Source organism: Hemitrygon akajei, chromosome 5, assembly GCF_048418815.1.
Source record: "Hemitrygon akajei chromosome 5, sHemAka1.3, whole genome shotgun sequence".
NCBI classification, from domain to species: domain Eukaryota; kingdom Metazoa; phylum Chordata; class Chondrichthyes; order Myliobatiformes; family Dasyatidae; genus Hemitrygon; species Hemitrygon akajei.
Genome location: NC_133128.1, coordinates 176,490,378 through 176,517,228, shown reverse-complemented (window position 1 = coordinate 176,517,228; position 26,851 = coordinate 176,490,378). Strand labels below are relative to the sequence as shown.

Below are 26,851 nucleotides of genomic sequence, written 5' to 3'. Positions count from 1 at the left end.
TCTCTATCCACATCTCCCAGATGATCCTGCCCGCCACACACACTCACACATTTAATCGAGGTGTGGAGGCTCTCGTGGTGTGAACATGATCATTCAAAACTACCCTACTGAGGAAATGCCAGAAGTCAGACAAGTAACAGCCATTGGTTAAGTATGAAACTCTTTGAAAAGTCAGAAAGAACAAAACCAATTGAAGAACCTCTCTGCATTTGCTTAGCAGTTGAAAATATGTCTATAGCTGTTGAAATACTATTTTACAAGCACAAAGTGATAACTAGTTGTAGGAGTAATCCAACAGCATCTCCCATTTGTTAGACTAAAAGCTGATTTACACTTGTGCGTACGGGCTACGCCACCGCCTATGCCGTCACCCTGATGTTCACTTCTGCATCGCTCTACGCCGTAGTGAGCATGTGCTGGTGTGCACCAGAATGCTAGTTGGCGGTGGGGTTTCTGTGCCACTGCGTTGAGTTTCTTCGTGAGAGACATAGACGAGGAAATGCATTTCAAACATTTTCGCATGTCGGCAGGTAGATTTGACGATTTGGTTCATCTATTTCGCATCGGTGTGTACAGACATGGCAGAGAAGAAGCAACCGGAAATGCATAGGAGAAAATGCAATGCTACCAAACGAACCAATCACAGTTGTTGCGGTCTGCGTCGTCACGACGCGCGAGTAACCTTTCTGGAGAGGTGCATGTCACCCTACAGCATAGGGTATGCGTAACCTATGGCGTCAATGCGACGCACAAGTATAAATCAGCCTTTATTCATTTAACTTCAATGATAATTTCCATCAGAAGTGTAAGCCAAAAGTCTTGCGATGCTGGAAACTGGACATCATGGATCTGCATGAGCTAAGCAAGGCAGCACTTAGAAATTATTTCATTATCTGAGCTGCACATTGGAGTACCCTGAAAAGTGGTCCACATCTGGTTTTGAGAATTTAGTAATTAAATTCTGAAGGAAACAGACTCTACACATAATAATTACTCACTTTCAGACCATTGTTTTCCCTCCAAGTTCTGCCAAAGTGTCCTGATCTGAAGCATCAGTCGTTCTTTCCTCTACTGACGCTGCTTGATCAGCTGAGTGTTTTGTATGTTTACTGATTTTATTCAGGGCATATTCGGAGTAGGTTTGGTGTACTGCTGAGAATAATTATAGAACATTACAGCACAGAATAAGGCCATTTAGTCTATCTTGCACAAAGATCCATGGCCTTTCTGTTGCAATATTAAAATATCTTTTAAGTTTTCCATCAGTCAATAGGAATTCTTGTACCCCAAGTCTGGAAGTTGCTTCACGTTTCAACACATTGCAATCTTTGGTCCCACCACTAGGTGGCCTACTTATATTCCCCATTTGAAAATAGGCACTTGGCACCAGAAGGATTACTATTAACACGTTATCATTTTTGAACAATTATCCTACCGGTTCATAATTATTTGGAACTCACACCATAGATATAAATACCTCTTCATTGTCAGATACTCAAAATTACTTAAATACAACAGAGAGTGAGTTTTACTCAAAGATTATTGGCACCCTCCCAGACAGCCAATATGAAACCTTTCAACAACTAAACTATTTATATCATAGTGTTCTGCACAGCATTAGTACATATAATTCAATATTTATGTTAAGTACTGTGAAAATGACCACTGATATTCCCAGAATGGTTAATTGAAAACTGATGCTCTTGGATTGCTCAACAGATTCTGAAAAATAGTATAATTTCCAAGATGACCCCTGTGTTTTGGTTTTAACTTCAATTATCCTGCTGTGCATCTCCTTACACTGACATATCTTTTATCTTAGAATTGATTGAGTAGATATACTGGGCATGCAGATGCAGAAACACACACCAGACATATATAGCATCTACTTGATATGTAATTTAAGATGGGAGTGAATTTTTTCTGCATTAACATTAAAATGAAAGGCAGATTTTCCAAACCAGTCATATTTCCAATTCACTTTGGAAAGGAAACTGCATGGAATGATCAGTTTAGTACTTGATGCTCCTGATGGGTCTAATACCAATATATGGGCAATTATGGGGATGGACAATAATTCAAAGATTCAAGGTACATGTATTATCAAAGGATGTACGCAATATGCAACCTGAGATTCGTTTTCCCCACAGCTACGGAATGAACAAAGCAGGTTATGGAATATTCAAAGAGAAACATCATACCCCCAACGGGCAAAAAACAAGAACAAATCGCATAAACTGCAAAAATAAAACTGAAAACACAGAATATAAAACACCAAACCACAAGTCATCAAACCAGTCCAGGCATATTCATTTCATAGAAACATAGAAAATAGGTGCAGGAGTAGGCCATTCGGCCCTTCAAGCCTGCACCGCCTTTCAGTATGATCATGGCTGATCATCCAACTCAGAACCCTGTACCTGCCTTCTCTCCATACCCCCTGATCCCTTTAGCCACAAGGGCAATATCTAACTCGCTCTTAAATATAGCCAATGAACCGGCCTCAACTGTTTCCTGTGGCAGAGAATTCCACAGATTCACCACTCTCTGTGTGAAGAAGTTTTTCCTCATCTCGGTCCTAAAAGGCTTCCCCTTTATCCTTCAACTGTGACCCCTCGTTCTGGACTTCCCCAACACCGGAAACAATCTTCCTGCATCTAGCCTGTTCAATCCCTTTAGAATTTTATACGTTCCAGTAAGACCCCCCCCTCAATCTTCTAAATTCCAGTGAGTGTAAGCCTAGTCGATCCAGTCTTTCTTCATATGAAAGTCCTGCCATCCCAGGAATCAATCTGGTGAACCTTCTCTGTACTCCCTCTATGGCAAGAATGTCTTTCCTCAGATTAGGGGACCAAAACTGCACACAATATTCTAGGTGCGGTCTCACCAAGGCCTTGTACAACTGCAGTAGAACCTCCCTGCTCCTGTACTCAAATCCTTTTGCTATGAATGCCAACATATCATTTGCCTTTTTCACCGCCTGCTGTACCTGCATGCCCACCTTCAATGACTGGTGTACAATGACACCCAGATCTCGTTGCATCTCCCCTTTTCCTCATCGGCCACCGTTCAGATAATAATCTGTTTCCCTGTTCTTGCAACCAAAGTGGATAACCTCACATTTATCCACATTAAATTGCATCTGCCATGAATTTGTCCTCTCACCTAACCTATCCAAGTCACCCTGCATCCTCTTAGCATCCTCCTCACAGCTAACACTGCTGCCCAGCTTCGTATCATCCGCAAACTTGGAGATGCTGCATTTAATTCCCTCGTCTAAATCATTAATATATATTGTAAACAACTGGGGTCCCAGCACTGAGCCTTGCGGTACCCCACTAGTCACTGCCTGCCATTCTGAAAAGGTCCCGTTTACTCTCACTCTTTGCTTCCTGTCTGCCAACCAATTCTCTATCCACATCAATACCATACCCCCAGTACTGTGTGCTTTAAGTTTACACACTAATCTCCTGTGTGGGACCTTGTCAAAAGCCTTTTCAAAATCTAAATATATCACATCCACTGGCTCTCCCCTATCCACTCTACTAGTTACATCTTCAAAAAATTCTATAAGATTCGTCAGACATGATTTTCCTTTCACAAATCCATGCTGACTTTGTCCGATGATTTCACCTCTTTCCAAATGTGCTGTTATCAGATCTTTGATAATGAACTCTAGCATTTTCCCCACCACCGATGTCAGACTAACCAGTCTATAATTCCCCGGTTTCTCTCTCCCCCCTTTTTTAAAAAGTGGGGTTACATTAGCCACCCTCCAATCCTCAGGAACTAATCCAGAATCTAAGGAGTTTTGAAAAATTATCACTAATGCATCCACTATTTCTTGGGCTACTTCCTTAAGCACTCTGGGATGCAGACCATCTGGCCCTGGGGATTTATCTGCCTTTAATCCCTTCAATTTACCTAACACCACTTCCCTACTAACATGCATTTCCCTCAGTTCCTCCATCTCACTAGACCCTCAGTCCCTTACTATTTCCAGTAGATTATTTATGTCCTCCTTAGTGAAGACAGAACCAAAGTAGTTATTCAATTGATGGCAGAGTGATGGGCAGAGAGAGAATAAAAAGGGGGGAATAAATAAATCAGGGATGGGGTAAGAAGGGGAGGGGGGCATTAACGGAAGATAGAGAAGTCAGTGTTCATGCCATCAGGTTGGAGGCTACCCAGTCGGTATATAAGGTGTTGTTCCACCAACCTTCATCTTGACAGTAGAGGAGGCCATGGATAGACATATCAGAATGAGAATGGGACGTGGAATTAAAATGTGTGGCCACTGGGAGATCCTGCTTTCTCCGGCAGACAGTCCTATATTGCGTTGCTCTTTGCCTTCTCATCAACAGGCAATGCTGGCAGCACACTTACTTGAGCACCTGGATTACACAGGAAGTATCGCCCTGAAAGGGTGTCTGTAACGTACAATAGACGACCCTGGCAGCTGGAAGTCACGCTGTTCACAGATCTCTGATGTCCCGATATACTGGTGCTGTTGAAGCTGCCAGATGGTTGGCACTTCATAGTGTTCAGACTAAAGAGAGCATGGTAAAAATACAGGCCCAATGTCGTCTTTTTCGCAGCCATGGGCGAACTTATGTTGGGGGCCATGCGGTCTGGGCTTATTGAGGTAGAGAAAGGAGGAAGAATGATGCATCGCTGTCTGGCTGAGTGTAAACCATCAGCAAGCTCCCTATAGTCCGTCACAGGTGTATTAGCAAGGGCTACACAAACTGGATCAGGCATTTACTGCACGAAGAATTCTTTAAAATAGAACAAGGACGTTAATTTCCCAAGAGAGACAGCATATGGTCCATTAGCTCTGAAGGCTAACATCGCCGAGGCCAGGCACAGACAGCAAGAGTTTGGCTTGTTCAGACTCCGATGGTCCAAAAGTGAGTTTTCAGTGATCAGTGTTTATCACGTTCAGGCGGGTGTTCGGACAGCCTCACCAATCTCGCAGCCGTGGAATTGCTCAGCGACGCTGCCACTTAGTAGAATTTGGTGTTGTCTGTGGAGATTTCTCGCATAGCAAACTGGGCCTCTGCTTGGTCGAACCAAGCGACGGCATTTTGCTCCAGAAAGTCCAGCAGATTCAAAGCGACTGCGTTGGTTGACACGTCCAATAACTCCGGAATTGTCCTAGAGCATCAGGGTCACTAATGTAGGTGTCCACAAATAAAATGAAGTGAGGGATTTTATGTTCAATGAAACCCATAACACATTTTATTGAACTCCCTAAACCGATGCACAAAAGCTCGCTAAAACCATTTATGGAACAAAATCATCGCATCAGACCAGCTCTTAAATGCATAACCCCAACTCAATGTTGGTGGTTGTGAATTATGTACATTTCTCCTAATTACATCATCCTACAGAATATTTTAAAAAGTAAAATGCAATCTCCCGTAGAAAAACAGAAGGATTTTGAGTTAAGGAAGAGGGCTTTTAGTCAGGCAGTTTATGCTAAGTAAGGAGAAGTCTCTAAATCCATTTACGCAACGTTTTGCAAACACTTGCCAATTTGAGAGAATACTCGCTCTGTCACTGTTGAGGCTTGGCACAGGACTGAGATCTTACACTTGAACATTTTCAATTGTGAAATCTGAAGCTTGATACTCCAAACCTACAGGAGCCAAGCCAGGGAGCATTATCCATCAGGCAAAACCAATGGATTAAAAAAATCTCATATTTACACAGCACCTTGTGTATCTAATGTTCTTTAAGGAAAACAACTGATTTTTAGCTTTAGTAAAGTCCTGTTTATATTTGTGCGATAATTAATCAAGTAATCTGTGGCATCCGTTGTAGGTTTTTTTTATGCCCACGGTACCATGACTTCAACAATTGATATAAAGTATGTTGCAAGCACCTAGAAGGACAGGTGGGGCTTGGCTTAATCTCCTGAGTGACAGCACTCCTGACAGTGCAATATTCCTTCATTATTTCTACCAGTGCCCTCAGATCCGGAAATGGAATCTTCTTTTACATCTGTGTAGATTATGTGGGAGAACATCAGCGCAATGCTGGAGAAATGATTAATCTTTTTAACCGTGAAAAAAGGTGTTGGTAGATTATTGTGGAATGGCATGTTCAACAAAGATGTCAGCATATTAAGGACACTGACAGATACATTTAGCTGCATAGTGCTTCCCTGAGATGAAGCAAAGTCAAAGTCAAGTTTGTTCTGTGCACAAAAGCATGTATGCCTGGATGTAATGAAAAACTTGCTTACAGCAGCAAAACAGACACATAGCATCATGGAAGTAGTACAGGAAAAACAAACTGACCTGAAATTATATATAATCTTACAAGAAAGGACACAATTGAAACAAAAAATTGTCCACTTTGGTGTAAGCGATCTAAGCTCATAATATTGCTAAAATGTATTGATTAGTGTTCTGTTGGTTGGTTCAAGAACTGAATGGCTGAAGATTGAAACTGTCCTTGATCCTGGGACATCAAGCTTCCGTATTTCCTGCCTGTTGGCTTGGCCCAGATGGATTTTGCCTTCTGGGAGCAATACCTTCTGGAGATACCACCCATGGTGGGACGGATGTGCCCATGATGTAACGGGTAGAGTCCGTGAGCTTCTTGCGTTCCTGTGCATTCGAATTGCCACATTAGACCGTGATGCAACCAGTCAGGGACACCTTCTGCAGAAGTTTGTTAGAGTGCTCATTGCCAGGCTGAACCTCCTGAACCTCCCAAAAATATAGACGCCGGAGCAACTTCCCTTGTGATTGCATCTAAGAGCGAGGCATAAGACAGGTCTTCCAATATGTTAATGCCCTGGAATTTAAAGTTGCCGAACTCGCTCGACAACCGATCCTGCAATGGTAGACTGGGTAGAATGTATAGGTACTTGCCTCTGTGACAATGGTGAACTTCCTAATCATGCAGCTTTTTCATTGCATTCAGTTTAACAATTCATTTAGGCAATAGCTTGGTAGAGATGAGCGATGTACTCCATGGCCAGAGTTGAGATGCATGTCATCGTATCTTGGCACTGGACAGATTACCATCCACTGTTTGTATGGATGTAGTCAAGGATTCATTTTGATGATCCTTGAAGTTGGTCACATGGTCCAACCAAGGAAAATATCCTGAAGTGCTCCATAGCATCATCCTACTAAGTGGCTGAAATGGGCTCTTTCACTGTCTCTTCCACCATGAAGGCTCACTATTTCATCACAGATTTTCTACTCCAGCTCAATAATTATTGTTTTTATCAAAGGTCCCAGGGCACAAGTTCAGCAGACTGTCGCATGTGCCATGTGAAGTGAATTCTCCACCACTGATCATACACGCTCACTTCAGAACAGTGAGTCACAAAGGTAGGGTACCTGTCCAGGTGTCATGCCCTGGGCCAAGTCTGACCTGCCAGAAGATTCGAGAAACAATTCCTCATCATGAATGTCCCGCCACCCTCTGAAAGCAGTTTGCACATCCTCCCTGTGACCGCGTGGGTTTCCTCTGGGTGCTCGGGTTTCCTCCCACAGTTTTCTCCCACAGATTTGGAGATTAATTGGTCATTGTAAATTGTGTCATAATTAGACTATGGTTAAATCGTGGGTTGCTGGGCAGCACGGCTCAAAGGGCTTATTCCCTCCTGTATCTCAATCAATCAATTTATAATAAACAAACAGCCATGGTGGATTTAATCTGAGGAGCAAACTAACAGGTCTGCTGATCCAAATCTGTCAGTACACTCAGAACGTCTCAATCTGCCCGCAGAAGCTCAGAAGGCCAGGGTCTATTAACCTTGAGCAGACGAAGGCCAGGGTTTGTTAACCTTGAGCAGACGAAGGCCAGAGTCTATTAACCTTGAGCAGACGAAGGCCAGGGTCTATTATCCTTGAGCAGACGAAGGCCAGGGTCTATTATCCTTGAGCAGACGAAGGCCAGGGTCTATTAACCTTGAGCAGACGAAGGCCAGAGTCTATTATCCTTGAGCAGACGAAGGCCAGGGTCTATTAACCTTGAGCAGACGAAGGCCAGAGTCTATTATCCTTGAGCAGACGAAGGCCAGGGTTTGTTAACCTTGAGCAGACGAAGGCCAGAGTCTATTATCCTTGAGCAGACGAAGGCCAGGGTCTATTATCCTTGAGCAGACGAAGGCCAGAGTCTATTATCCTTGAGCAGACGAAGGCCAGGGTTTGTTAACCTTGAGCAGACGAAGGCCAGAGTCTATTATCCTTGAGCAGACGAAGGCCAGGGTCTATTATCCTTGAGCAGACGAAGGCCAGGGTCTATTATCCTTGAGCAGACGAAGGCCAGGGTCTATTAACCTTGAGCAGACGAAGGCCAGGGTCTATTAACCTTGAGCAGACGAAGGCCAGGGTCTATTATCCTTGAGCAGACGAAGGCCAGGGTTTATTAACCTTGAGCAGACGAAGGCCAGGGTCTATTATCCTTGAGCAGACGAAGGCCAGGGTCTATTAACCTTGAGCAGACGAAGGCCAGGGTTTATTAACGACGAAGGCCAGGGTCTATTAACCTTGAGCAGACGAAGGCCAGGGTCTATTAACCTTGAGCAGACGAAGGCCAGGGTTTATTAACCTTGAGCAGACGAAGGCCAGGGTCTATTAACCTTGAGCAGACGAAGGCCAGGGTTTATTAACCTTGAGCAGACGAAGGCCAGGGTCTATTAACCTTGAGCAGACGAAGGCCAGGGTCTATTAACCTTGAGCAGACGAAGGCCAGGGTCTATTAACCTTGAGCAGACGAAGGCCAACATTTACACTTCCAACTACTAGCATTTCCAGAAAAATCCAGGCAATTGTTATTGCTATTTTTGCACTTTACAGTGTAGTCAGTCCTTTCTTTACTCATTTCAAATGAAATTTGACTCTGTAGAAGAATAACAGTGTTAGCTTAACGGTTAGGATCTTGATTTTCAATCTGTGCACCCTAATTTAACGTTTCTGCTTATTCATTTTAATGAGAAGATGTGTTGTGTACAAAGGCAGAAAGCTCCAATTACTGCACAGGTTGGACATCAGAAATTAGTTCTAGAAAAACAGGGTAAGCATCTGCTCTTAACAACCACCAAACAGGCACCAATTCACAGAATTTCCTTATATTTATGGATTTAGAAAAAGCACTGGAATCGGTGGCAGAACAGCAATTTACCCATTGAGGGGAACTGGGAAATTACAAGATGAACTAAGGCAACATCTGAGTTTGCTTTCCAAAAGGAGAATATCAACAAGTAGTTGATGCTGACATTGAAATATGATTCGTAGCAGTCAGGCGATCGCTCCAGTGGAATAGCATGTTCTCCTAAGGCGATGTCTATTGGTGGGTCCTCAGGCCGATCTGGGATCTACGTATTCTGGAGCAGTGTGGGAAAGAGGAAAGAGTGTGGTTAGTGATTGGGTCTTTTGGTTTTTAACAGTCTCTCCTTTCACAGCTGCCACAGCAGAGGCTGCTCTCACGTGGCACAGCACCCTCTCAGACAGATTTCCTCCTGGTGTAACTGGGGCAAGGTCTTTCCAGTTTTCAGAAATAATGGTGAATTTCTTCAGACTGATTTTGATGTTATCTTTGAAAATGTTTCCTTTGCCCGCTGACCTTCCTTTAACTGCGAGCAAAGGATCTGTTTAGGGAGATGCGAGTTAGGGATCCAAAATGACGTGACCGATCCATCAGAAATGTTATAGCTTTATCGGGGTGGAGATACTATTCATGTTGGCCCCTTCCAGTACGCTGGTGTTAGTCCTTCAACCTGATCCTTTGTAAGGATCTTTGGAGTTATTTTCCAGGGCTTTCAGGCACCTACTGTAGGTCCATGATTCAGCTCCATACTGGAATGTTGAAAGGATGACTGCCCTGCAGACCAAAAGTTTTGTTTGGACCTGTAGGTCATGGTCTTCAAAGACTCTTTCCTTAATCTTGCATTGGCTCCACTAGCACCACTCAGTGGTTGATCTCCGAGTCAATGCCTGCTTTTGAGGAGAGAGTGTGCCAAGGTACAAAAAGTCATCAACATTTTCAGCTTTCATGAAGGGCTGCATATATTAGGCGGTGGTTGATATAGGACCTGTGTCTTTTTAAAATTCAAGTCAAGACCCGGGGCCCTACATGCCTTGGCAAAGGTGTTCAGGATACACTGCAGGTCTTCTTCAGTGTGTGCAGTAATGGCATTGTCTTCGACATACTGAAGCTCCTTGATAGTGGTGATGCTAGCATTGTTCTTTGTCTGGACCCAGTTGAGGTTGAAATGTCTGTTGTCCATTTTGTACACACTGGGATTCCCTGTGGCAGGTCTTGGTCAATGAGGATTAAGATTTGCACAAACATACTTTTTGTTATTTTCTGACCAGGTAGAAGGTCTACAAAGGTGCATTCCATAAATGAATAATTAATAAGATGCATTCTGATGTTCCTGCAGCAGCCTCTGAGAGGTTCTCTCGTTCTAGATTTGTATTCTGGTCTGTCTCCAAAGCAGCTGAGATCACAGCCTCATCCACTCCCATTCCCAATCCTGCATACACGGCAGCTTCACGGAAGGGCAAAAAGACTGCACATGCCGTGCACTCAATACGGACTCTTCAAAGTCACCCCGATCTCCTCAAACTCTGCTCATTCCTCCGTATAGCACTCTGAGTGGTTTTTCTCCATTTCTCCCGACCGTTGACTTTGAAGAACTTAAACGAGATTAAAAATCAAAGGGTGAACTGATTCCTAAGAATATGGCATTCCTTAGGTTTCAAATGGAAAAGCAAGTGGACTGAGGAGAGGCCCAACACAATGAGGGCAAACAGAACAACTTAAAAGTAATGATTAGTGCTAATTTGAATGAATAAAAATTGACACTATACCGTTCCATCAACAAGACATGAAAAAACAAGTTAAACAGAGGGCGCATTTACTAATTCAATGTGGTGACAATGGTTTCCATCAAAATAAACCCTAAAAGGACCAATGAAAAGATGCCTTAATTTACAAAGAAATCATCAGTTAATTTCACTAATGACCTACCCACACAACTGTACACTTTTTAAAATATTAATTGATTTTTTATGGATGAAAGCAAATAAAAGCTACTCAGTGAAAAACTTCTCATGCATGATGAGAACACAAAAGCCCTTCTTGAACAAAACACGTCTGTTACACTGTTTTACAGAGCATCAGGATTTACTGTTGTGTTCAACATGGTGATTACACGGCTCATCCTGCCAGACTACTGAGGAAAATCAAAGCCCTTACCTCACTATTCATCATTCTAAAGATGACAAGTGTGTCTAATCAAACTCCAGATAATGTTACTAGTAAAAGGCCCAATTATAAGATTTATTCAAACAAAGAACTGGTTTTGTTACCAATGGTCATTATTAAATCATTTTGGCATTATGTGAATACTTCAGTTTACAAGTGTATAAAAGTTTAAATCATTCCCTCAAGTTCATTAAAATAAAAGTCAGACAAAAACCAAGGTGCTTCCTTATATGGGACTGCCTATAAAACCTGCATTTTAATTAAGACAACCATAAGTTTTATGGCGTCTTCAATATTATGTAAAGTGATTTTGCAATAAAAATGGAAAATACTTGGACTAATCAGGAGACACAAGAGACTACAGATGCTAGAATTAGGAACAAAAAGCAGAGGCAGAATCTGAGGAGGGAAATATGCAACTGACTTTTTGTACTGAAATGTCGGTTGTCCAGTTTGCTTCACAGATGCTGCCTGGCCCACCAAGTTCCATCAGCAGTCTGATTTTTGCACAGGGAATAATCAGCTGCTCAGAGCATTTCAATGGAAAGTAAAATAGAGTCAAAGCTTCAAGAAAATCTGAACATAAGCTCTGTTTCTTTGAGCAGAACGAGGATCAGCAACATATCCAGTCTGTTTTTATATTGCATTTCCAACATCCTAAGCATATCGCTCAGCCTCGAGATCGCCATACACCAGAGCCTAACACAGACAATTTCAATAAAACAATCAAACTGATCTTTGTGCAATTTGTCCTTCCTTCCTGGACTCAGGGCAAACAATGACATCCACTTTGTCGGTGCAGGTGTCCCCTGTTTTTCGAACGTCCGCTCTACGACACCTCGCTGTTACGAAAGACCTACATTAGTTACCTGTTTTCGCTAACAGAAGGTGTTTTCACTGTTAGTAGCGCGTGAAAAAAGGCCGAGCAACCAAGTTCCTCCCCCGGAACTGCATTCTAGCCGGCATTGCTTAAACACGTGCCTGTGAGCATCTGTGCTTTATCTCGATTTATTTTGTGCATCATCTTTAGCAAGATGAGTTCTAAGTTATCAGAAAAGCCTAAAAGAGCATGTTACACTTAGCATAAATCTAGACATAATTAAGCGTTTCGATCGTGGTGAACGAAGTAAGGACATAGTGAGTTTGGCTAAGGGTTTGTGGAAGTTGACGAAGATTATGTTGAAGAGGTTTGGCATCCCATGACCAAGAACTGAGAGATGAAGAGCTGATAAAGAGGAAAGGATAACAATTGAAACCGAATGCAGTAGCGAATGGCCCGAAAGTGAAGTCGTCCAGGAACTGAACGTGAGGCAATTGCCTGAGATTTTCGCTGCGATTGACAGCGCTGCAATAATTGCAGAAAAGTATGACTTTAATTTTGAAAGGGTACGTAGGTTTAGGGCATATTTGCGGGAAGGTTTGAGTGCTTACAAAGAACTGTATGATAGAAAAATGCACGAGGCTAAGCAGTCAAGCATACTGTCGTTTTTCAAGCCTTCCACATCAGACGTCGAAACTCGACCTTCGACATCGAGGCAGGCAAACATAGAAGATGATGACCTGCCTGCCGTGATGGAAACGGACGACAATGAGATGACACCCCAGTCTCCTCTACCTCCGACGACTCAGCCTAACACACCATCATCAGTGTGCTCACTGTCTTCCCGATTCCAGTAAGTGAAACTACACTGTACATACATTATTTCTACTTTATATAGGCTGTGTATATTTATGTGTTACTTGGTAGCTTCATAGCTTAAGGGTTACTGGAAAGAGTGTTTTTGTCGAGTGTGTTTGCGCCGTGTGTTTCTGCCGGGAATGCTGCCGAGAGTGCTTGCGTGAGATTTTCCCTGCGGTGGACAGTGCAGAAAAGTATTCCTACATTATATAGGCTGTGCATTTATCAGATCATTCCCGCTTTTACTATATGTTATTGTTATTTTAGGTTTTATGTGTTATTTGGCATGATTTGGTAGGTTATTTTTTTGGGTCTGCGAACGCTCACAAATTTTTCCCATATAAATAAATGGTAATTGCTTCTTCACTTTACGACATTCCGGCTTACAAACTGTTTCATAGGAACGCTCTGCCTTCTGATACTGGGGGGGGGGGGGGTGAAAACCCCCATATGATGAAAGTGAGAAGTGAACAAATAGGAAAAGCTGTACAAAAGCAATTGAAAATATTGTAGACGGAAGCTCCAGAGAATTTTAGGAACGCAAAAATTCAAATCACACTTAAAGGAACAGAAGTATTATTTTCCTAAATTCAATAACTCCCAATGAAAGGGGCAACTTATCCTCGAGATGTTGAATGGGATGTGGATGACATAGCAACCTCAAGGTTGCCAGGCAATGACTACTGGACTAGTTATTTCACCAGTGGGTTTCTATAATAAGTGGAAACACTGCTTTTACCAACTTTCATTGCTTAAAGGGGAGGTTCATTGTGGCTGAAAGTCTACAACTGTTGAATGCACAGCCTGGGGGAAGAACAGGCTCCATTAGAATCTACACGGAAGACCCTGAGAAAAGAAACAACAAGATATACACACACTACGTGCTAGGGGAGCCTAGCAGGCCAGGCAGCATCTATGAATGAGAATAAACAGTCGACGTTTCGGGCCGAGACACTTCATCAGGACTACCCGTTGCCTAGTAGCAAGAAATCCCGTGTTTGAAGGGGGATGGGGATGGGAAGAAGCAGAGAGAGCATGAAAACAAGCTCTCTGCCAATTAAGCTAATTAAATTTATGTACAGAATCAGATCAGAATCAGGTTTATTATCATCGACATGAAATTTGTTAACTTAGCAGCAGCAGTTCAATACAATACATATTATAGAAGAAAAAAATAAATAAGTAAATCAATTACCGTATACACGTATAGAATAGATTAAAAATCATGCAAAAAACAGAAATAATATTTAAAAAGTAAGGTAGCGCTCAAGGGTTCAATGTCCCCAAGGAGCTGGTGGTGGACCTGAGGAGGGCTAAGGCTCCGGTGACCCCTGTTTCCATCCACGGGGTCAGTGTGGACATGGTGGAGGATTACAAATACCTGGGGATACAAATTGACAATAAACTGGACTGGTCAAAGAACACTGAGGCTGTCTACAAGAAGGGTCAGAGCCGTCTCTATTTCCTGAGGAGACTGAGGTCCTTTAACATCTGCCAGACAATGCTGAGGATGTTCTACGAGGCTGTGGTGACCAGTGCTATCATGTTTGCTGTTGTGTGCTGGGGCAGCAGGCTGAGGGTAGCAGACACCAACAGAATCAACAAACTCATTCAGTGATGTTGTGGGGGTGGAACTAGACTCTCTGACGGTGGTGTCTGAAAAGAGGATGCTGTTCAAGTTGCATGCCATCTTGGACAATGACTCTCATCCACTCCATAATGTACTGGTTAGGCACAGGAGTACATTCAGCCAGAGACTCATTCCACCGAGATGTAACACTGAGCGTCATAGGAAGTCATTCCTACCTGTGGCCATCAAACTTTACAACTCCTCCCTCGGAGTGTCAGACACCCTGAGCCAATAGGCTGGTCCTGGACTTATTTCCACCTGGCATGATTAACATTTTTATTTAATTATTTATGGTTTTATATTGCTATAATTTCTTCACTATTCTTGGTTGGTGCGGCTGTAACGAAACCCAATTTCCCTCAGGATCAATAAAGTTTGTTTGTCCGTCTGTCTGTTCAGTTAGGATTCAGATGGCAGAGGGGAAGAAGCTGTTCTGGTATTGCTGAGTGTGTGCCTTATTAAATACAGAATATTTGTATTTAATACAACCCTACAAGTTAAATTACTATGCACACTCCAGAACACATCAAACATTTTCCTTTTGGAGTAAGTTGTGTTGGCTGTAAATAATAATTCCAGTTGGAACTTTTGAAAACAACAGGCCGTCTTGGACTTCCACACACATGCTGTGATAAACTGGAACTTGCTTTCACATTCACGTTTACTTAAAGTTTAATAATAATGCAAGTCCAGTCATGGATTCGTTATTAATCCTAAGCACTTTTATAATGTTCTTGGAAGTTATTAAGTATTTTGCTCTTTAATTATTGGTTTCAATTTTACATGCTGCTGAATGGTAAATTTAAACTCAGTGGTTGCTCTGACAGGCATAATTCTGCTGTCAGATTTATGGCAGGGTGATCAAGCCTCTGGGGGCCAGTCGCCATAAGACATCACTACCAATCCCAAGGGTCTAGAGCGTCAAGGACAAAGGCCCAGCTAAGTGCACATATGCTGACCTCAAGGCGGCAGTTACAGCTGAGGCACCAGATCAGCTTGATATGGCCAGCAGAGCTGCACTTCAAACCCTACTCAGAGCTCATATTTCTCACACTCCCACAGGCCCCTTATCCAAGTCTACCCATTCATAAGCCTCTCTGGAAACCTATGACACAAGGCAAAGCCACAAACCCAGTCAACAGGCAAGGTTTCAACAGTCCTGAATATCAATTTCTGCTCCTCGTTAATAGTTATCGAATTATTCTATCAACAAACCTTCAACCAGACATTTGCAATTGATTTCATGCCTCTGCTGCTTCTGAGTTTCCTGATGGGCTAAGTTTAATTTAAGTCAGCAGTCTAAATCTAAATTATGTTTGATATTTGGAGCAACACACACAAAATGCTTAAGGAATTCAACAAGTCAAGCAGCATTTATGGAGGAAAATCACCTATTGATGTTTCAGACTGAGACCCTTCTTCATCCTGATCATGGGTCTCGGCTCAAAACATCGACTGTATATCCCTCCATAGATGTTGCCAAACTTGCCTAACTCTTCCAGAACTTTATGTGCGTTGCTCAAGATTTCCAACACCTGCAAAATCTCTGTCATTTTAGATATTTGGTACACATATTTTCCCATTTCATTCCAATGAAGGATCGTAGAGTAATTCATAAACACAAGATGTTCTGCACACGCTGGAAATCCAGAGCAACAAATACAAAATGATAAAGGAACTCGGCAGGTTTGGTTTCTTCCCCCTTCCTTTCTTGTTCTGATTAGGGGTCTTGATTCAAAACGTTACTCCCCTCCATAGTTGCTGTCCGATCTGCTGAGCTCCACCAGCATTTTGTGTGTGTTGATTAAAGAGTAAAAGTGTACACATGAACAGGAAATTAAACAAATGAGAAAAAAACAGTCAGCTACTCAAGGAGATACTAGAGCAGATAGAAACATAGAAAACCTACAGCATAATACAGGCCCTTCGGCCTACAAAGTTGTGCCAAACAGATCCCCATCTTAGAAATTACTAGAGTTACCCATAGCCCTCTATTTTTCTAAGCTCCATGTACCTATCCAAAAGTCTCTTAAAAGACCCTATTGTATCCGCCTCTACCACCGTTGCCGGCAGCCCATTCCACGCACTCACCACTCTCTACGTAAAAAAAAACTTACCCCTGACATCTCCTCTGTACCTACTCCCCAGCACCTTAAACCTGTGGCAGATGTTCAAAAGATTGATTAACAAGGTAGGTTTTAAGGAGAGGAAAGAAGGTGGGAAGGCTTCAAAGTTCAAAACTCAAAGTAAATTTATCTTCAAAATGTCATCATATACAACTCTGAGACTCATTTTCTTGCAGGCTTTCACATTAAATCCATAATAGGAAAGTACTCCAGAGTTTAGAGCTTTGTTCATTAAAGACTGAGAAACATAGTTAAGATATAGAATATGGATGCTAAGAAAAATTCAGGAAGCAATTGATTTTTATATGTCAAAGGAATCAAGGGCTTTGTGATTCATGCAGGAAAATGATGCAAAGATTAAAAACCCAGCCATGACCTTATTGCATGGTGAAGCAGGCACAAGAGACCATATGGCCTACTCACATTTCAATTTCTGATTGCTCTTATGTCAAATAACTGAGAAAAATTGCACAAATTTCTCAAGTGCAGGGCCATAGAAATATTGTTGGATGCTCATAAATATAAATCTGTTTTCAAAAACTCCCAACTCTTCGACATAGAATATGGAGAAATGAACCACCAATAGAAAAAAAAGGAGATAAACAGAGAATTTGCAAAAATAAAAGAGAGAAATTCTAATCAGACTGAGTAGATGTTTGTCTCTGGCAATTGGAGACATACGATGGTACAGGGTTTTATGAACAGCCATTGAACTGCAGGTGCAGAACACAAAGAAGAAGATAAAATGCCCTCTATATGGGGAAGATAAATTAATCCACTTTCTCAATTGCTTGATTTAGACTCTCTCAGCTAAATACACTGTAATTTTATACAGTAAAAATAATATTGTTTGTCCCAAGTGATGTGAAACATGCTGTTCTTCATTGAATTTTGCTGTAATTCTGTTGAAGTTAGGAGAGATGTTTCTGGATATCTATTTGAAATAACTACCCGAGAATTCTGATTCTGAACAGCGCATTCAATAAGTGAGCCCATTACAGTATTGCCTGAGACCTTCTCTGAAACCATATTGAACTCTTCAAACTTGACATTTAAATTGCTGTCAGATAGCGTGCATACACAAAAGGAAAAATTGTACTGGTATGTTTTTCAATGCAAACTTCCATACATGACTGATGAAATTGGATAAGCCAAGTGCCTACATGCCCACTGTTTGTAAGGACCGCATTTCAGAAACAAAAACCACACTGTGACAGGTAAGCCAGAAAGTAATGCGTGATCTTCAGGAATTCCTCAGGGATTATCCTATTCAAGCATAATTGCAGGTAGACAAAAAAAAATGCAGTATACTTATTTACTTAGGCATTACTGAGCCAAATAACTTAAACCAAAATACTGTGTAAGAAGTGTGAAGAAGCTAAGTTATAATTTATAATTAGTAATATGGAATAATGCATTTGTAGTTATAATGTCTGTATTCGTCCAATTTACTGTATTTTATAATGACTTGTTTTATAATTTAACTGGACTGACCAGCATTGAGCGTTTAGATTATCATGTGCTGGAGGATTGCTTCATAAGCAGACCAGATTTGAATGACACTTTTGGAAATTGTTAAAGTTGGGCAACTGCAGGAATTCTCTTTTTCTTTGCCGAGTGACAAGATTCTGCAAAGGGAATTCAGGGATCTAAGTTAAAGGGCAGGACCTCCAGGATTGTGATCTCAGGATTGCTAACTGTGCTACATACCAATGGGGCTAGAAACAGGAAGATTATACAGTTTAAGATGTAGCTAAGGGGATGGTGTGGGGGGGGGGGGGCAGAAAATCTTTGGATTATTGGGCTCTCTTCCAGGGAAGGTGGGACCTGTACAGAAGGGATGGTTTGCAATTGAGCTGGAAGGGAACAAATATCCTCACGGGGAAGTTTGCTAGTGCTGCATGGTGGAGTTTAAACTAGAGTTGGAGGGACTGGGAACCAGAGTCCCTGAACAGTTCGGGGAGAGGCTGTGGAGACAGATGTTGTCAGGACACTAAAGGTTGAGCATGGTGTGACTAGAGTCCTGTGCTGCATTTATTTCAGTGCAAGAAGTATCACAGGAAAGGCAGATGAGCTCAGGGCATGGATCAACACCTGGAATTATGATGTTGTAGCCATTCGGGAGACTTGGTTGTGGGGAGGGGGGGCAGGACCGGCAGCTCAATATTCCAGGGTTTCGTTGTTTTAGACGCAATAGAGCAGGTGGGATTAAAGGAGGAGGGGCTGTTACTAGTCAAGGAAAATGTCACAGCAGTGCTCAGTCAAGATAAACTGCAGATCTTGTGCAATGAGGTGTTATGGGTGGAACTGAGAAATAAAGAAGGTATGACCACGTTAATGAGGCCATATTAAAGACAACCCAACAGTCCCAGAGATGTAGAACAAATTTGTAAAGAGATCACAGACTGTTGCAAGAAACAGAAGGTTGTTATAGTAGGTGATTTTAACTTTCCACATATTGACTAAGACTCCCATACTGTAAAAGGACTAGATGAGATAGAGGTTGTCAAATGTATTCAGGAAAGTTTCCTTAATCAATATAGAGAAGTCCCAACTTGATCTGCTGCCAGGGAACAAGACAGGGCAGGTAACAGCAGTTTGAGTACGGAAGCGCTTTTGCATCTAGTGATCACAATGCCATTAGTTTCAAAATTGCAAAAGGGTAGGTCTGGTTGGCAGATTGAAATTCTTAATTGGAGAAAGGACAACTTTGATGGTGTCAGAAATGATCTGGCAAGTGTGGATTGGGACAGGATGATTTCTAGCAAATGTTCTCGATAAGTGAGAGGCCTTCAAATGTGAAATTTTAAGAGTACAAAGCTCGTATGTGGCCTTCAGAATAAAAGGTAAAGATACAAGTACAGCTGACATTTCGAGCCGGGACCCTTCTGTGTTTGACTTGTACTCTTTTCCATAGAGCTGCCTGGTCTGCTGAGTTCTTCCAGCATTTTGTGTGTGTTGCTTCGATTTCCAGCATCTGCAGATTCTTTCTTGTTTGTTAAAGATAACAAGTGCAGGGAACCTAGGCTTTCAAGATATGTTAGTGCCTTGATTAAGAATGAAAGGAAGTGCATATCAGGTATAGACAAGTGGGAACAAATGAGGTGCTTATGGAGTATAAAAACTGCAAGAGAGCGCTTAAGAAAGTAATCAGGAGGGCTAAAGATGGCATGAAGTTATGCTAGCAGACAAGGTGAAGGAGATACAAAATCTATAGAAGTGAGGCAAAGCAGCATCGACTTCATGGACCCTAAAAAGATTACAGAGAAGGAGGTGTTTGCTGTCCTGAGGCAGATCAGGGTGGATAAATCCCCAGAGCCTGACAAGTTGCCCTCAGACCCTATGGGAGATGTGCACAGAAATTGCCAGGGCCCTAGCAGAGATATATAAATCATCCTTAGCAACAGGACAGGTACCAGAGATTGGAGGATTGCCAATATTGTTCTGCGGTTTAAGAAAAGCTCTAAACATAAACCAAGAAATTATAGGCCAGTAAATCTGACATCAGTAGTGGGACAGTTATTGGAAAATATTCTAAAGGGACCATATATATAAGTATTTGGATAGATATAGACTGATAAAGGATAGTCGACATGGCTTTGCTTGTGAGAGATCATTTCTAACCAATCTTACAGTTTTTGAGGAACTTACCGGAAAGTGGATGTAGGCAAAGCAGAGGCTGCTGTCTTCATGGACTTTAGCAAGATATTTGACAAGGTACCACATGGGAGGTGAGTCAAGAAGGTTCAGTCACTTGGCATTCAAGATAAAATAATAAATTGGATTTGACATTGGCTTTGTGTGACAAGCCAGAGAGGGGTAGTAGAGAGTTGCCTCTCTGACTGGAGGCTTTTGAGTAGTGGAATGCCACTGGGATTGATGCTGGATCTGTTATTGTTTGTCATCTATATCAACAATCTGGATAACAATGCGGTAAACTGGATCAGCAAATTTGCGGATGACACCAAGACTGGGGGTGTAGTGGACTGTGAGGAAGGCTATCGTGGCTTGCAGAGGGATCTGCATCAGCTGGAAAAATGTGCTGAAAAATGGCAGATAGAATTTAAAGCAGGCAAGTGTGAGGTTTTGCCCTTCAGTAGGACCAACCAAGGTAGGTCTTACACAGTGAGCAGAAGGGCACTGGGGAGCCTGGTAGAAGGGGTCTGGGAATACAGGTCCATTATTCCTTGAAAGTGACATCACAGGTAGATAGGGTCATAAAGAAAGCTTTTTGGCACATTGGCCTTCATAAATCAAGGTATTGAGTATAGGAGATGGGATGTTATGTTGAAGTTGTATGAGACATTGGTGAAGTCTTGTGTGCAGTTTTGCTCACCTACCTACAGGAAAGATGTAAATAAGGTTGAAAGAGTGCAGAGAAAATTTACAAGGATGTTGCTGGTCTGGAGGAACTGAGTAATGAGGAAAGATTGAATAGGTTTGGACTTTATTCCTTACAACATTGAGAGGAAATTTGATCAAAGTATACAAAATTATGAGGGGTATTAATAGGGTAAATGCAAGCAGGCTTTTTCCACTGTGATTGCATGGGACTACAACTAGAGGGCATGGGTTAAAGGTGAAAGCTAAAAAGTTTCAGGGGAACATGAGGGGAAACTTCTTCATTCAGAGGGTCCTGACAGAGTGGAATAAGCTGCCAGCACATGTGGTGCATGCAAGTTTGATTTCAACGTTTAAGAAAATTTTGGATAGGTACCTGGATGGTAGGGGCACGTAGTCAATGGGAGTAGGCTGTTTAAAAGGTTTCAGCATGGACTAGATGGGCCATAGGGCCTGTTTCTATGCTGTACTTTTTCTATGACTCTACCAGAAACACAGTACATTCACCTAAAAGTACCAATCCAATAGCATAATTCAGACTGACATACCTTTCCATCAAATCTGGCCGTTCCACCAATGGGAATACGAACATTTCTTGGAGGCAATGTGAATACAGGCACTTCAGGTGGGCAGCTGTCCCCTTGAGGCCTTTCCAACGTTAGAGTTGTTTTGGAAATACGAGTGGTAGTTTGAGAAATCTTAACATCTCCCATGGTTGGTTAGACAATCTGATGATGAGAAAGAGGTGTTAGTTAATAAGTTATATGAAAACACCTGAAAATAAACAAGTACATGCCTCAGCTAATTAGTAGTTACCAAACTTTCCATAAAATACTGCAACAGCAAATTTCTAAATATCTTTTCTTACTGTTGATATACGTCTTCTCTTCTACCACTTTTATTTGATCCAATGTTGTGCTAATTACCACAGATCACTTCATTATTACAACTAATCACCCATACCTCATAGTAATCACATCAGGACTCAACTCAGCTACTGCTAAAATTTTCATCCATGCTCTCAGTCCTCCTGAAATTGACCATTACAATACTCACTGGCTGGTCTGCTATATTTTAACCTCCATAAATTGGAGTCTGGTATTCTTCCAAAACTCATCTGTCCCTGTAGTAATGCTGCAAACTCCAATATTCCCAAACCCTTGGTTCTGCTGAGCTACAGTGGCTCCTGAGTTTTTAATTACTTTTAATTTTCCCTATTCAAATGCTTCCATGGTCCACCTTTCCTAATTTTTGTAACCTTCTCAAGCCCTGACATAGTTTCTCCAGGTTTGGCTTCTTCAGCTTTAGGTGCCGATGGATAACTTTATCTGGATTTCAACATACACAGAAAACGCTGGTGGTCTCAGTAGGTCAGGCAGCGTCCGTGGACTTGAACAAATAGTCAATGTTTTGGGCTGAGATTCTCCTGCAGGACTGGAAAGGAAGAGGAAAGAAACCAGAATAAAAAGGTTGAAGGAGCAGAAGGAGGATGGCTAGAAAGTGATAGGTGAAGCTAGGTGGGCAGAAAGGTAAAGTACTGGAGAGGAAGGAATCTGATAGGAGAGGAGAGTGAACCATTGCAGAAAGAGAAGAACGAGTGGCACCAGAGGGAGGTGATAGGCGGGAGAGAAGAGGTCCGGAGAATAGGAGGAGGAGGAGGAGGAGGGAGGGGGAGGGAAAATGTTACCAGAAGGAGAAATCAATACTCATGCCATCTCGTTGGAGGCAATCCTGACAGAATATAACATGTTGCTCCTCCACAGAGGGTGGCTTCATCATGGTACAAGAGGAAGCCATGGACCAACATGTCAGAATGGGAACCGGAATTAAAATGTTTAATGAGAGCTTCTACTTTTGACAGGTGGAGTGGAGGTGCTCCATCTGGAGGTGCCTCTTTCTCTCCCCTCTCTCTCTCTTTCCCACTCACTCTCTCTCCAAGTGTTTGGCTCATCGTTTATCAGTTTTCATGTTTCCTTTTTATGACTCAGTATCTATTATTTGAACACACGACTATAAAGTACCTACTTTTACACAAAGGAACATTGTTGTGACTGATATTTCCATAGTATCTGTCTTTATTACGCCAAAGGACTCCTGCTTGTTCAAACCATGAAAGAGAACATCAAAATTCCAGGAGGAACACAATAAAAGAGAAGTGAAATCTGTCCCTTTAAACTTTGCACAATTAAGTCAACTCAATCTGAGGCTACGTCCACACTAGACCAGATAAATCTGTAACCGAAGCTTTTTCTCTTCGTTTTTACCCTCTGTCTACACTAAAACAGCGTTTTCCTCCCCCGAAAATTGAGCTTCTCTAAAACGCCCCCCAGAATGTGTAAACTTGAAAACGCCAATTGGGCAGAGCAGTGCGGACGGGGTAACTGGAGATTTCTAAAAACTCTGTCATGACGTGCCGGAACAGATGGTGGCAGCAGTGCAGCATTTCATTGTTTTCTTGAATGTAACCCCCCACACAACCCAACAATTTCAGAACAGACGGCAACGAGACTGAAGCCAGAAGAGTTAGAAATGTACTCACCAAATACTTTGACCCATAACTTACTGAATAAATAAGTATACTCACTTTGTCCTGTTTTCTGTCCTTGCTTGTATGAAGCTGGTTTACCTACTTATGCAAGAACTTCTCTGACAATAGATGGGTAACAGCCCAATGTAACATTGTATGGAAACACAAGACAACACTGATGTAGACATGTTTTATACATTTAACAAAATGCTTTATTAATGCAACAAAGTTGGTCAGTTTTTCAATGTTCGTCGTCAGCTGGGTCATACTGTCCGTGAACTCCCTGTCGGTTGCCTCCATACACTCCAGTATTTGGTTTTTTTTTGTTTTAAGTCCTCCTGCGCGAGAGCCAACAGCTGTCCGTCGTTTGGCAATTTCCTTTTAAGTTTTTCTAGTCTGTAACTGCACAAACGCGCACTTTCACAGCAAGATTTGACACCAAACATGTCGCTTGTTTTCTGTAGATGTGTCCTGCGCATGCCCAGTAGGGAGATTCGCCCAAATACCCGTTTTAATGTGGACGGAGGTATTTTCAAAAACGTTTGCTGTGGACGCCCATTGTTTTTACGCAAAACCGGCATTTTCAAAATTATCCAGTCTGGTGTGGATGTAGCCTGAGTGTGAAATGCATATCCAACAGAAGGTGAATTGTTCTATCCTTTTGAAATGCCCCTCAGCCTAAATGCAACCATTTCCTACTGTAACATATCAATACAAAATTCAAATCGAATTTGGTTGCATCAACTCAGAATGAAAATTAATAATTGTATACAATTTATACAAGGTATCTAAAATATTTCAGGAAAGCAATCATCTGGATTAAAAATGTTGGAAATTGCTCAAAGACAATCAGCTCTCAAAATTTCCTTTTTTTCCTAGGGTATCTTCATCAAGTTTGAGTCTGCCTTGTTTCCACGTCAGTTCTGGAACAGTGGGAGATACCTGTGCATCATATTTTACTGCAAAAGCCTCCCAGCTATCGTCTTGTAATGGAAAACAATCAGTAATCTATTATACAGACACTGAAATTCCAAGAAATGACCTTTTCAGTGTTTAGTTATGTACTCTTCAGTATCTGGCAAATATGCCTTTCTCAGCACGGCCAGCCCAACTTCCATTTTCAACATTTTATGTCCAATAACAATGTCTTGAGAAACACACAGTAACTACTCTTCTGTTTTCTTTTAATTTGGATTCCAGCAGACAAGCAAAAGCCATTTTTTAATTTATGTAATAAAATCTGTTTTCCATAGTGCCCGGGAAGACTTGAAGACACAATGTGCAGATCTGCTGTCAGGCTGCAGAGAGCTTAGCCAAAATTCCACAATCCTTCTGGAGGATCTGTGCTAGTTTGTCCTTGTATCTTAGCCTCCTGTGAGGTTGGTTGGTTTTTTTCAAGAACTAATTTGACCATCACTTTCAAGCTTCTTTCATAATCTGTCATAATGCTTTAAAACAAGTAAATCATACTTGAAATCAGACCCATACATAGAAATGGAAATCTTAAATCAAATATTCAGGAAGTTAATTTAACAATCACAGCATCATGGATTTGTACAGCAGCCACCATATCCATGCTGATCTTTTTGCCCATCTGTAGCAATCCAATTTGCCCATTTTAGGAGTCTGTCTTTCTCTGCTTTGCATATTTAAATGCCTGTCCAAATGTCTTTTAAACATAGTAATTGTATCTGATTCCATAGACTCCTCTTCTACTGCATTCCAGACATCGACCATTCTGTGCAAAAATCTACTCTATCTATGTCTCTCATAATCTGCCATACTTCAACCAGGTCACACCTACACTTCCTTCACTCCATGGAAAAGAAGCCCAGCCTCTCCATAGCTGAAGTTCTCAATCCAGGCAACATCTCGGTGAACCTTCTCTGCAATTAATCAGTGTAATCACATCCGATGATTTGATGGGGATTTTTATATAATTGCTATTGTATTATTAGATTACAACAGTCAACTATGCTTCAGTGCATCAAGCATATTTTATGCTAGCAGAAAGGTTAAGCATTTACATTTTATTAATTTGTCCAACTGACTTGGATTGGAGAAGTTTAAATAGTAAAGCTATGTTTCTGCTTATTGATGGCCCCACACCCAATTCCAGCCAGATGTTGCAAGTGCTCAGTGTGAATCTGGATGGTTTTGGAATACCAGTGCTGACGTGAACACTAATTATTATTGACCACTAATTTGTACTGATGCTATTGCAGCATGGCCTTTATCTGAACCCACTTTGTTATTTCAGAAACAGAATATGGAAAACCTGATTCATGTAACCTTATGAATATGTCAACAACAAATTCCAGAAAAATATTCCATTAAGCAAATCAATAAGACACATTCCACAGAGGAAATCCTCATAACTATTTCATTGAAGAATTCAGGGACAATTTTCACACAAACACGGAAAGTAAATCCCACAATTTCTGACGCTGATCTGAAAGCCCAGATACAACCTAGAACTGTCAGCTGTAATTGATATATAGGACTGTTTTTCCAGCAATGAGTGTGTTTGGAGTCTTCAACCTCATCTTTGATAGAAATGTACGTATTTGCAAGGAGCTGACAGAATCCTGCACAATCCTTCCAATGAATTATTGGCATTGAATTGGGACCAGGTTACTCATTTCTGCCTTTATACTCCATCTGTTACAGATTAAATTTCAAAAAAATAACTGCTTCAGAAAGTAAAATTTAAAAAGTCAAGAGGGGCAAAGGCAACATAAACAGACATGAATGAAGGAAATAGTACATTGACCCAGATTTTACAGTTAACAAGGTATTGCTGCTGACATCCAATAAAAGCTTCCACAAAGCTCTTGCATTTTCAGCCTCTGAACTTTTCCCCAAAGCCCGCTACAGTGCGGTGTCAGTTTCGAAGGGATTCTGACACCCGCCATGGAGATGTGTTCTTTCACGATTGTTTAATGTCAACTCCTGTACGCAAGTGTAAGGAGAACAAAATAATTGTTATTCTGGATCCAATGCTACACAAAAATCCTTGAGAGATAAAGAACACAATAACAAAAACACACAATAAAGTGACTGATGGGAAATAATAACACAGCAGTGGAGTTAGTGGGTGGAGGAGTTGATTAGCCTTACGGCTTGGGGGAAGTAACTGTTTTTGAGTCCGGTGATCCTGGCGCGGAGTATACACAGCCTCCTTCCTGAAGGGAGTGGAACAAGCAGTCCACGAGCAGGGTGGGTGGGATCCTTCATGTTGTTCCTGGCCCTTTTCCGGCACCTTTCTGTATACATGTCCATGATGGTGGGTAGGCTGGTGCCAGTGATGC

The 26,851-nt window shown here is 41.7% G+C and overlaps 1 protein-coding gene across 1 annotated transcript in view; it reads right to left on the bottom strand.

Annotated features, from left to right (window-relative positions):
* The window catches only part of LOC140728505 (myosin light chain kinase, smooth muscle-like), a 341,168-nt gene that overhangs the window by 210,713 nt on the left and 103,604 nt on the right, over positions 1-26,851 (bottom strand). The window contains exon 2 of the mRNA XM_073047317.1: positions 21,562-21,741. Within this exon, the coding sequence (XP_072903418.1) occupies positions 21,562-21,726 (165 nt within the window). The 5' untranslated portion in view covers positions 21,727-21,741. The remainder of the gene's footprint in view (positions 1-21,561; positions 21,742-26,851) is intronic.